This window comes from Centruroides vittatus, unplaced genomic scaffold (assembly GCF_030686945.1).
Source record: "Centruroides vittatus isolate TY-2023 unplaced genomic scaffold, ASM3068694v2 contig_2031, whole genome shotgun sequence".
Lineage (NCBI taxonomy): Eukaryota > Metazoa > Arthropoda > Arachnida > Scorpiones > Buthidae > Centruroides > Centruroides vittatus.
Genome location: NW_027121258.1, coordinates 25968 through 39525, shown reverse-complemented (window position 1 = coordinate 39525; position 13558 = coordinate 25968). Strand labels below are relative to the sequence as shown.

The window sequence follows — 13558 nt, the reverse complement described above, 5'->3', positions numbered from 1 at the left end:
AATATTCTTCATGACCATGTTGGACTCCTGTCTCTTAGCACCCGTCCTGGCAAAATTTACGATGGGTATGGTTTATATTAAATTGATGGAATAAGGCAACGCAGAACGCAAACGTTCTGCCAAGAGGGATGCCTTCCAGAAAAAGTCTATGGGATACCGGCCCCTATTTAGGTGTTAGACACATGAAGAAAGAACAATGGAATCTCCACCTATCCAGCCTGTGACCAACAAAGCCGGCTCGTTAGATGAGGCGACGAGATGGCTGCCTCAGTTCGGCAAAATGAGAAGAGTGGTTAAAATGTTCAATAGCAGAAAAATAAATTAAAATAATAAGCCGAATATAGTAAAGTATGTTAAAGTTGTTTATAAATAGTTCGTATAAGAGTGCCAGCGCTGAATTAGAAGCAGCCCGTCAACGCTTTGTATATGACCAGGGGTAGACCAAGGTTTTTTTGCTTGTTTTCTTGAACAAATGAAATGCGTAGAAAACGTTTCTATTCATTCAAACCACTGAAGAACACGATATAGTAATAGAGTCTCTTAGTGTTCACAAGGCGGTAATAGTCAGAAAATAAAGAAACTTCGTTTGCCATCGTTTTGATATTTTTGCTTTATAATATTGTTCTGTTCTTTATATTGATAAAATGTGAATAATGTCATAAGTTCTAACGTTATTTCCGAGAAATGCCTTTTATCGAAAGAAAACATGCGACTCAAAAATGATAAAACGTTTCATAATGGAATAGAACAAATAAACTTTGAATAAGAATATTTTTAATTTGAGATTATCTTTTTGAGAAATATAATCTAATAATCATTATACAGGTATACCTCGTCTTACGTAGGTAATTGGTTCCAGGAGAGGCGACGTAAGTCGAAAAACGACGTAAGTCGAATTTACTTGTGTAGTTACGACGTAAGTCGTAGTTTCGACTTACGTCGTAACTAAACGCCAATAATGGAGGAAACACCAATAATGAGCACTTAAAGATCGCTAAATAAGACGACAACACAGAAACACAGATGTTTTCATGTTTTGTTCTCTAGGATTTATGATGATTATATTAACATTAACATTTTAATATGGTTTTATGTGCTTTCAACGCTTCTCTAGTGATATTACGACTTCAATGTTTGTGGCGGACGGATTTAAAGTCGAATAAACTGACTTAAACTTGATTTTTATTTTTCCATATATTTTTTTGACAAACGACGTATAATCGGGAACGACGTAACTCGAGGTATACCTGTACTCTAATTTAGAGCTCTTTTATATAGACTATATATCAATACTAGCGCATATTCTAACGTGTAACTGGACACACAATGTGTAATGGAAATTTTGAATTGTGCAGTGGCTATCCCATATTTGTGCAGCAGTTAATTTCCGTTTTTTGGGTTTCATAAGTATTTATTTCTTCTGGTTATGTTAAAGTAAAAATATTTACCTAATTTACGCGGTGTACGGTAACCCCGGTAAACGGTAAATCAGCCTAAATGGAAAAAATTCTTCAGAACGGGAGGGACTATTTTCTATGGTAAAAAAAAACTGTTCGAAATGGAAACTGTCATTTTATAAAAAAATATTCGGTACCGTACGATTCCGGATTACACAGGCCGAAGAAAATTACAAATATTTATAAATTATAAATTTAAATTAAATAAATATTAATTATTATTCGTAAAAATTTCATTCGGCCGTAGAAAAAAGAACTATGGAAGGAACGTTGGTATGATTCACCATTTGTATCGAATATATGCAATAGACATTTTTTATGCAGCGGCAACATCAACATTATCATTTAAACCATAATCCATGTATATGTCAGAGGAAAAGTAAGGCATTCGGCCAAAAATGACTTTCCAAGATTTTTACATTTTTGACTCGGAACTTAAAACATCGAGAAATGCAAAAAACGTTGGCGGTTTCTTTCATATGCATGATTGTTAGTGTGTGTGTGGGGCAGGGCTTTGTTTATCCAATTTGAAGCTTAATAACTCTTGTGTCTTTTGTCGAAAATTTCTGAAACTTTTTAGAGAGATTTGTGTGTGGCATCCATTTGTACTATTAAATTTTAATATTTAAAGGTCAATACGACTCAATAGGTAAACAGCAACAATGACATGAAGAAGGAGATAGAGATTCGCTTGTTAAAGGAAAACAAAATCTACTTCGGGCTCACAATCATACTAAAAAGCAGACTTCTTAGACCTTAGTAAAAGGACGAAGCTAACTGTATATGAGTCGCCGATTAGACCTGCGATTCTGTATGGATGTGAAACATGGCCAATGACAAAGCAGGAGGAACTACAACTACAGAGATTTTCGGACCTGTGGAACACTATCATGATGATACCATTATCATGATAGTGTTCCACATCATGGTCAATGGAGACCAATATGGAGGAGCAGAACAAACCAGAAACTGCAGACAACCTAGACAAGCCCATGATCACACAGGTGATTAAGGCCAGAAGATTACAGTGACTAGGCCATGTCATAAGGTTTCTTATAATGGCAACAACTTAGCGAGGACTCCACTGTGAGGAGAAAGGGAAGAGGCCAAGAGACCGTCCTATTAAAAGGTGGATAGATGAAGTCACTGAAGATTTTCAAGACCTCGGAATCGAAGATTGGCAGAGCAGGCTATAGACCGAGCAAGATGGAGAAAGATTGTGACTGCGGCTAAGAGCCTCCAAGGCCCATAATGCCAGACGAAGAAAGAAGAAAGAAAGGTCAATAGGTGTGGAGATATAGATAAGATCAAGTGTCATATCTTGAGTGGGATTGGAGTTCATGAAGATTTAATTTTTATGTGCATTTACAATTTTTTTTTATAAAACTCATCTCTATCCTCAAAACTAAGCATTTTGCCATTTTATAACCATAATATATATATAGGTGTTTTAATTTCTGAATAGACAGATTTGTATAAATTTAAATAAATTCTTGTAGGTTGGATGATATATAGATTATAAAATATCATCCAACCTACAAGAATTTATTTAAATTTATACAAATCTATTCTATTCAGAAATTAAAACACCGAGTTCTTAGATGTGGAAACAAAATATTTATATAGTTTTCACAGTTGTAACACTTTACGCTCAAGATTCAGTGACATATATAAGGAATTATGGTCGACCCGACCTTTTTATAACCTTCACATTGTGGCCTAACATTAAGGGGAAACTTTTAGCAGGACAATCTACCATTGATCGCCATGATTTGAAAGCACAAGCGTTCAAAACAAAAGCTCGTCAAGTTAATTGATGTGATAACAATATTCTATGGTGAAACATGCTGTTGATGTATACATTGAATGGCAAGAAAGAGGACTACCATAAAAACATATGTTGCTTTGGCAAAAAGAAAACGTTCATTTCACTCAAGTTGACATAATAATTTCTGCAGTTTCCGAATGCCGAAGAAGATCCCGTTTTGTTTAATGTAAAAAAGAACATGATTCATGGAGCTTGTGGGAGAATTTTTCTATAGCAATAAATATCTAAAATAACGATAAAATGGAAACAGAACGTTGGTTTGAAAGATAAAGTTGCTTACATCCATTTTACTGATATAAATTTTTAGTTTACTAAAAAATATATGTTTTTTGTTGCGAAAACGTTTTCCAAACATTGTACCCACTCTCAATATTAACGTTTTTTGTTTTTGTTTTTAAAGTTTTGATAGAATAAAACAATTGAGTTGTAAATTTTTTTATATGTAGGGAAAGGTGGTGCCATGGAGTAAGACGGGGACGTCCGTTTATTCGTGGTTAACGCGCTTTTATCTAGCTGTTATTTGAGGAGTTAAATGTCAACCTCAAAAGGGACGACGGGACGAGAGAACGTCCGAATGGCTCTCTTTGTTTGGAAGTAAGACAGTTTTCCACGTTTCGGCAATACTTCATCTAAATTTACGCCCGCTAAAAAGTTTCTATGAAATAAGTATTATTGTAAACTTTTACATTACCTTTTAGATAAAGATATTATGGTATTCGAAGTAACTTTTAAGACCGAAATTGTTTGGTTTTGAAATAAAGTTGACCCGTGTTTGCAGTCAGTATGAAAAAAAAGTGCACGTTGGAGGAAGATGGAGTATCCCATCTTGCCCAAGGTTGGCCATGAATTCTGCTGCTGGCTAGAGGCACTGCAAAATAGTGCAGTGAACTAGTTTTAAATTCGCTGTCATTGATAATTCTATATCACCTTTTCGAATATATAAAATAATAATTTTAAAAATGATTTTTTAATGGAAAATGAAATATTCCACTTTTAGGCTAAATCATATCTAACTGTAATAAATTTATACAGTATATACAGTATTACTTTATTATTTGTTTTTACGTTTTATTTTATTTATGAAAACATTTTTTAAATTTAAATACTTTCTTAACAAGAAATAAAATGCGAGATAACGATCGAAATAAAATTTTTTTTCCACGAAAGAAAATATCGTCTGCTTACAAAATAGCGAAACTGAGCATGCGCGAAGTGACAGTATCGTCTGGTAAAGTAAATACGAGTAAGTTCATACTTTTATATTTATTTATTCAGAAAATAATAATAAATGTAGCCGTTGTAATAAATGGGTATACTGTTCTTGTGCCAATATTTAAGAAAACGACAGTTTGTCCTTGTATATAAAAATAATATCCTCATCTTACCCCATGGATGAGGCAAGATGGTGCATTTACATATAATTTTAAAATATTAAATTTTCTTCTTTTTAAAAACGTTTTTCAAAAATTTAATTTTGTATTATACATTACCAAATGTTGTAGTTGGTGAGAATAAAAAAAATATTGTTTTTATCAAAGTGGTTGCCATCTTATGACTTTTCAAATCTTAACGTCCTCATACTGCCCCACTTCCCCCTATATATTAATTCTGCTCCACTATGAAACGTTTTATCGTTTTTGAGTCGTATGTTTTCTTTGAATGAAAAGCATTTTTCGGAAATAACGTTAGAACTTATGATGTCATCCACATATTAATATAAAGAATACAAGAGTCTAGCTCCGGAGCGAGCATTAGTTCTAAATTACGCCGCTCCGGCAAATAGCGCCAATGGAAGTAACTGGATTTGTGTCAGTTTAACAGTTAAACAAGACAAAGATTAAATAAGTGTGTCAGTGTGTGTGTCTGTATTCGGGAATTTCCTAACAATATGACATGTTTATTATTATTATCATTATTGCTATTGTTGTTGTCGTTGTTGTTTTTATTTTTATTTATTCTTATTACTTAGAGATATTTATTTTATTTAATATATTTTTGTGTTTAATTTTTGTTTACATTATGTTTTCTATATTTCATCTTTTGAATTTAAAATTAAAGTCCGTATTGGCGAGATCATTTATTGCATAATTCGCACTATTTTGCATATAAAATAAGTGTTTTTGACATATTAAAAGTAAATTAGAGTTTATGCTTGTATTTTAAGTCTTGCGATCCTCATTTTTCGTTTAGTTTACAGACCTGCTTCAGGCCTGTAAATTGACTGAAAATGTTTGTTCTGTAATTAAAGTTATTGCTAAAAAGTACAAATAATGTTTTTTTTTATTATTTTATTGTCAAATCACGGGTTATTAAAAAAGGAATTGTTTGAGTTGGCTACTTTTGGGCTATTTTTGAAAATTTTTGGCTACAAAAGTTCAAAACATCTGGCCCACTGTCATACTCGAGACAAAAAACTGGCACTTAAGGACGGAATTTGAGTTTAACACCCTTTGTTTAAACGGTACAATTCGCTTGTCTGTATAAAAAGGTCAGGACACGCGTGACCTACTTCTTGAGCCGCGATTTTGGGGTATTTTGAGTCGCATGTTTTAAGCTAACTTGTACGAGCAGTCAGCTTTATACGACATTAATTAAACTAAAATTGCATAAATCCAGTGATTTCCAGTCAAAATTATAATAATAATTTCGGATGATTATGCATCCCCAATTTTATGTAACTTTTCGATCAAATAGTTTAAAAGAAACAATCATCCACATCACTCGCTGTTGTGAATGAAACTAATTAAATAGGTGCTAAAACTGATGCAATTACGTATATAAGCGCTTGGTAAAGTAATGCAATAACATAAGTTATCCAAAATTTTATTTTAAAGCATTTACCAATACAATATTAATGAAATTAAAAAATAAATACTGGACTAACGTTTAATTAAAGAACATTTTTGGCTTTACAAAGGCTTAAACGTCATATTTTCCTAATTATATAAAATTTCATCAAAAAAGATAATATTAAACACAATTTGATGATAATTTTAACGGAGCTTATCTGAGACATAACTTCTTTCTCTGTAAACACACAAGATACAAATATAATAAAATACCATTTTCGGAAGTCAGCAGAAGTACGCATAAATGAGTTTTTGCTTCCATACAGTTTTTCTACATTCAAAGTACTGTTCATATCTCTGGCAAAAATATGTAATCTCACTGACAGAAAAGTTGAGATGAACAGTTCTAACTGAGATTCTTCGAAATGAAGCTGAACAACAAATAATTTAATGTGAGTTCACGTATACACTCAAACCTGTTTTTGTGCGGTATATGAAAATTTCAATCAAATTGGAACATAATTGACTTCTGTAAAATTTTTTAAAACTCTATTGGATGTTTTCTATGACATCAGCAGGTTTTTTCATTTTTTATTCAGTAAAATTTTTTTCTCATGCGTCTTTTTCGGTCCCCTCTCATTTTAATAGCATAAAAATCATAAATATTATGTTATATTTGAACAGATGCGGTAAGTTAGCTCCCCTCCAGCTTTAGACTGCGGGTGTGAAATTTCACGCCTTGTTAAATAAAATAACACTTTCTGCAGCTATATTTATCAAATAAAATCATTTTTAACGATTATTTTTAACTTTTTAATGTTAGATTGGTATTTAAGTGGAAATAATTAATTAATATAAAAAATAAAATTCTTAGAGGATTTTTTCCCCATTAGGAATTGCAGAAAAAGGCCCAAGGAGTTAAAAAAGCAATTCCTAGTTATTTCGTACGGTTTTGAGTTATTTTCTACGCGAGACTTTTTTTATGCGGTCCCTATCCACTGCATAAAAAATACTTTTTAATTGTGTTGCGAAAACTATTTTTTATAGCTACTCGTGAAGTTTTGTGCGATTTTTTTATGCGTTTTCTTTTATGCGGTCCCTATCCACCGCACAAAAACAGGTTTGAGTGTACATCTCAAAGACAGTACCTATAGAAAAATACATAATATACACTACTCTCACATAGTTTAGAATGTTCAGTTGGCTGCCACTTATCTCGTCTGCAGTTCTGCACCAATTTCGCTTTCCTCTGCTTATCTGCAGGAAATCTAAACAATCGAAGGTCGGTAGACTTACTTTTACAATTAGTGCCACAGAATAACCCATTGTTTAATGCTCTGAGTACGTATATACGTAATAATAATCGACTCGCGCAGGGACCACGTATGATGATCTCTATCGATATGCCCCGACACGGCCGCTGCCGCATAGAATCACGGGAGCGTGTCCTGACCTTCTTATACAGACCTTGCTTGTGCCAACGATAGATCTGACACCTAGCGGTATTAGCGCCAACTACATAAATACGGCTGCTATGGGTATAAAGTAGTTTGTTAGAATAGAAAGTGTTCACCCTGTCTAATATAGGCCATCGTCAGGTTTAATATTATAAATGTTCCAAAATGGAACGTACCGTTTTCGAATATTTTACATATTTAAAATTCAAAAAAATAATTTAACTTTAAAATAAATTGAAAGAAGTGTGTATATTAAATAAATAAATAAATAAATAAAACATAGAAAACAAAGCTAAGTAGAAAGAAATGATTTAAAGGTTTTTAAGTGCCATTCTTTTTTCTATTATATATTTCCACACTGTTGGAAGCGCATTAGCATCCATAGCATTTAGGCGACGGTTTTAAAATTTTACTTTTATAAATTTCCACCTTTTCCATTTCCAACGCAATGGATGGAGAGTGCACCGTTTAAATGACTTTAGCCTCTTCCCATTTTAAAATCGTTCCTTCAGTCTGTGCTATAATTGATAATATTGTGTTGTGTCGTTGTCAACGTTGTATCAAATGCTCTTTTTCTTATAAAAATCGAGAATGATCTATAAAAGAGCACCTAATATCTGTAGCTTGCTACGGAACGATAAAGACAGCGTAAAAAAGGAAGGTAAAGCTGGGGTATATAACATTCCATTTGAAAATCAACAGTTAGGAATCGAAAAAGATTATGTGGGTGTTACTAGAAGAAACCTGGCGGTACGTCTGCGAGAACACACATACAGTTTTGACAAAGGACATAATACTATTAGCAATTACGGCACAGACTGAAGGAGCGATTGTAAAATGGAAAGAGGCTAAAGTCATTTAAACGGTGCACTCTCCATCCATTGCGTTGGAGATGGAAAAGGTGGAAATTTATAAAAGTAAAATGAAAAACCGTTGCCTAAATGCTATGGATGCTAATGCGCTTCCAACAGCGTGGAAATATATAATAGAAAAAAGAATGGCACCCAAAAACCCTTAAATCATTTCTTTCTACTTAGCTTTGTTTTACATGTTTCATTTAATATACACACTTCTTTCAATTTATTTTCAAGTTAAATTATTTTTTTGAATTTTAAATATGTAAAATATTCGAAAACGGTACGTTCCACTTTGGAACATTTATAATATTGTGAGATCCCGGGGAGGTAAGAGGAAGTCGTACCTCCCTTTCCGGCGACTCACTTGTCAAGGATGGCTGTTACGTTGACGGCGCGTTTACGCGAGTGGAGGAGGAGGAAGGATGGGGTCAACGATAAGGCGAAGCCGACAGTCAAGAAAGAGACCATTTTATAACAAAACAAGATTTATTAAAATCGAAACGAACAAAACTACACTTCTACCCTCATATACAAAAGGGGGTCCGGAAAGAGAGAGTTTACAAATATTTGTTCATACCTCTATAAATTCCGTAATAGACGGAGTCCAGTGAGTAAAGTCGGAGTCTGGACACTTGCACTTAAAACTTTAGAAACTTTTTGGGTCCGGTCGATGGCGCAGTGCACGTCGTACTCGAGAGACGATCGGAGAGCCCTTTAGGGGGGAAGGAAGCGTCTTTTATAGGTTTTTGATGAGAAAACCGGTCACGTGATCGACAACTGATTGCGATTAGGGCCATAGGTGTTCCCGGGATTCAAAACAAACGACGAGCTCGGACGCTAACTGTAAATTATCGTGCAGGTTGATCTACCGGCTGCGAGGGAATAATGTCTTATTGACAGATAGGGGACGATAGTTGCCAGTTAAGGGTCAACATTTTTTTGGTTATGGAATTTTGTTGATTAAGCAGTTGTACATCAGGAGTGAAATAATTTAGAAATGTAGGGGTGTAACTTCCAGATTTCACAATATTAAACCTGACGATGGCCTATATTAGATAGAGTGAAAATATTTGTATAAAAGAATTTTAAGCTCAGCAAAATTAGCTGTGGTGAAACTGAAGTGAATTGTTTGCTGAGAAAGAGCCGGATAGATGTGAAGTTATTAGTTTTAGTATTTCCTCTCCTTCTGTAAGACATCTTTTTCGATCAGCCACATATTCTAAAATGTCACAAAGTGTAATTATCGTGACTTAAACAACTACGAAATCAACTAGGACTAATGTCGAATAAAACGTTTTGACTACAGAGAGAAAAGTTATTAAAAAGACAACACACAAGCAACTCTCGTACGTTGTCAAGCACGCTATACCCTTTGCGGCAGCTATTTTGGTCGATTCATACGCCACTTATATTTACTGGCACAAGCGAATACTTGTGTTATCTGTTCATAATTATAAATTTTAAAAGCTTTGTTCGAAATTATTAGTTAAAAGTGAAAATCAATTTATAAATAGACGTATCGCTTAAAAATGAATTATTATATAAAAACAATTAATACTATAAGATTATGAGATGGAATCATAAATAAAATAAAACATGGGGGAAACTTAAAATTTGATATTTTCCCACTGAGAAAAGTGCTATTATTATTCGTTTCTGTGCCAAATGTTAAAATGTACTTAACTGTATTTTCCACTTCATATATTTTTCCATTCCTTAAAATCAGTAAATTGCGTAAGAGCTGAGTTATAAACTCCGTAACGTAACCGTATCCGTAAATGTTTGCTACACTGGATATCTATAGGAATAGTTACAGAAACGGCCTTATGGTATTTTTATATCTGTTAAGGAACAAACTTTTTTAGGGCTTACGAAGCAATCCATCGTGAGCATGCGGTAAATTATCTTCAGAAGTTGCCAGATCTAACAATATAATTATTTATTCATTTTATTATTTTTCACGACCAAAGTAACTTTTTTCTTAAAATTTTATATAGTTCAGAAGTAGCATTGTCGGTCAAAAGCTACGTTTAAACCAATTTGTTACATTTTGCTTAATCTGGCACATACTGACATCAACGACTACCATTAGTAAACACTGGAGAATATTTAGGCGACAATTTACTAATACAATTAGGGCAACAATTTCCTTTCTTCTATAATAAAAGTCACAAAGACTAAGGATATACAAAAGAAAATAATAATAATAAATAATAATAAATAAATGAAATAAAAATATATAAATAAAATAAAAATAATAACAGTAACAACAACGCAATCATAACAGCACATTCTTGACGAATATTCATCTTGTCTATTTGTCAAGGTTTTGTCGGTTGCTTCCCGCACAACTTTCGATTGTATACGGACTGATGGCAACTTATTGCATCGTATTTATTTATTCGAAAAATAATAATAAATGTAGCCGTTGTGATAAATGGACACACGCTCTTGTGCCAATATTGAAGAAAACACCAGATTAACCATTTTAATTTGTCCTTTTTGTATATAAAAATAATATCCCCATCTTACCCCGTGGGTGGGGCAAGATGGGGCATTTACATATAATTTTAAAATATTAAATTTTCTTGTTTTTAAAAAGTTTTTCAAAAATTAAATTTTGTATTATATATTACCAAATGTTGTAGTTGCTGAGAATAAAACAATTATTGTTCTCATTAAAGTGGTTTACATCTTATGACTTTTCAAACCTTAACGTCATCATCCCGCCCTACCATCCCCTATTCAGAGGACCTATTACTAAATTTAACATGTCCACCAGTGGCCGAATTAATACAGCGCCTACCCGTGGCCGAATGGATAAAACCACTGAATACTGGTTCGCACCTGACCAACGGGCGGGCCACATGGAGTTTTCCGAGTTTTCTTCACGTCAGTAACGCCTAAATAGGGACCAGGTTCCCGTAAAACACCACTTGGAGGCGTTTTCCCTTCGACAGCTCGTTCATGTGATGCTTTACCTTAATCGAATAAAACTAAACTCAAACGGGTAAAATCGTTCTTTACGTATTTCATATCTTTAAAACAAAAACAAGAAAAAAGGCCTGGTCAACCCCTAGCCCCACGCTAAGCTTTTAAGGCCTGTTTCTAATTAACCTCTGCCCTCTTACACGAACAGTTTTAAAGAACATTTCTACATACGAAATTTATACTATTAAATGCAAATTTTTATATGAAAATAGCAGAATAAGTTGTATATTTTTTCACAAATTCAATGTCATCAATTCGCTCTCTTTAGTATCCAAATAAAAAATATTTTAAAAACTCACCAGATTTTGAGAGGTCGAAGGACATCCCAATAATAAAAAAATGCATAAACCGTATATGAACCATCTTCAATTATCGAATAAATTATGAATAAAATAAGGTAAAATCATTAGCGATATCCTTCTTCAATCATATTTATGACGATATAAAACATAAATCCAGAAGCCACGTAATATTAATCAGGATGTAATAAAACATAGGAAGGAAGAAAAACCAAGGAAACAAAATTATTACGAATTTCATTATTTTTAAAAAGTTTATTTCTTATATTGCTTCGTATTCTAGGCCTACATTTTAATTTTTTTATTAATGTTTAGATATAATCAAACACACGTATGAATAATGAATAATTCTCTAACTTAAGCAGTTTATTATACAAATATAAAAGTCTATTGTATATCAAAAGCCTTCACTTTTTAGCGGAAGTTTAATATTAACAACTCCTTTCTATCTATCTTTATCAAAATTTCTAACTATTTGTTAAAATAATAAAATAAATAAAAGTATTTTATATTTAATTCGAATAAAATAAGAACAAATTGCAGAGTTATACCGTAAATTATTCGCTAAAAATTTTGTATATTTAACAACACCTAACAAAATCGTGTACTTTTTAGTTTATCTTAGATAAAATGGAAGAATGTAAGCTTTAGAACTTTTCTTTATACGGTATTTTTATTACATTTTAATCTGTATGAAATCAGAATGTAAAATCAAATTATTTTTATAATTTACGCATTTTAGAAAATTTTAACATTTGCTAATGCTACAAATTAGCTTCTGTATTCACATTACCTCTCGTTACTATTTTCCAAACATTCTCATATTTAAAAAGTACTTTTGGCCAGATTGTTCCAATTTTGTTTTTAACACATTAATTCTTTAATTTTATTTTTTCGTTTCTGGTAACTATTTTTTGAGTTGAATTGATGGAACAAGGCAACGCAACACATGGTAGATGTGTCAAGAAAATGTGCCTCCCAAAAAACTTTCTATAGGAAACTAGTCTCTATTTAGTTGTTGGACACGTGAAGGAAAACTTTACGTGATTTACTCAGTAGTGACTCGAACCCACAAACAACTGCCAGCCTTCAATGGTGTTATCAAGTTGGCCACTAGTCTGCGAGATTTTTTACAGAAAGTCTTATTCTTTATATGAAACTGCTGATTAAAACTTATTTATCATTGTCTGACATTTCTTCATTTAAAATAATGCATTTCAATTATTTCAGTTGCATAAAAATATTTTCCCACTAGTGGACGAGTGGATAAAAGTACTGAATCCTGGTAGTTCGTCGTTGGTTCGGTCCTGTCCAACGGTCTACCACGTAAAGTTTTTCGGGTTTTATTTACGTTGTAACAGCTAAATACGGGCCACTTTCCCGTAAAAGATCTCTCGGGAGGCAGCATCCCTCGGCAGATCGTCCATGTGTCGCGTTGCCGTATACGAATAAACATAAGGAATAATTATAATTATATATATCAAGAATCAACCTTTATTAAAATCAACGTGCCATATTAACGAATTTGTTTTTATGGTCTGTACTGTACTGTACATTTCATAAATCGTTGTAATAAAAATAAGTTATATAATAAATATTTTCATATCAGTAATTTAGTTTTTTTATAACATTTTGCATTGCTCTGTTTTATTAATTTCGGTTCACTGGATATCTTTACTTAGTAAATATACCTTCTATATCTTTTTATTGTGGTTATTAGTCTTTTTACTGTTTTTATTATTATACATTATTAATATTTGTAATGTTTAACGAAAATGGTTGTTAAGGGGAAAGTTGTAAGTTCGTATTAAACGCTACTATAAATATATCTGTAAAATAAAAATAAATAAATAAGTTGTATACATGTTAATATAACCTTT

At 32.6% G+C, this 13558-nt stretch overlaps 1 protein-coding gene across 1 annotated transcript in view; it reads right to left on the bottom strand.

Moving 5' to 3' along the window:
* The window catches only part of LOC136970574 (uncharacterized), a gene marked incomplete at its 3' end in the record, with an annotated part of 28511 nt that extends 16685 nt beyond the window's left edge, over positions 1 to 11826 (bottom strand). The window contains exon 1 of the mRNA XM_067265023.1: positions 11679 to 11826. Coding sequence (XP_067121124.1) covers positions 11679 to 11742 — 64 coding nt within the window. The remainder of the gene's footprint in view (positions 1 to 11678) is intronic.
* Between the last annotated feature and the right edge of the window lie 1732 nt (positions 11827 to 13558).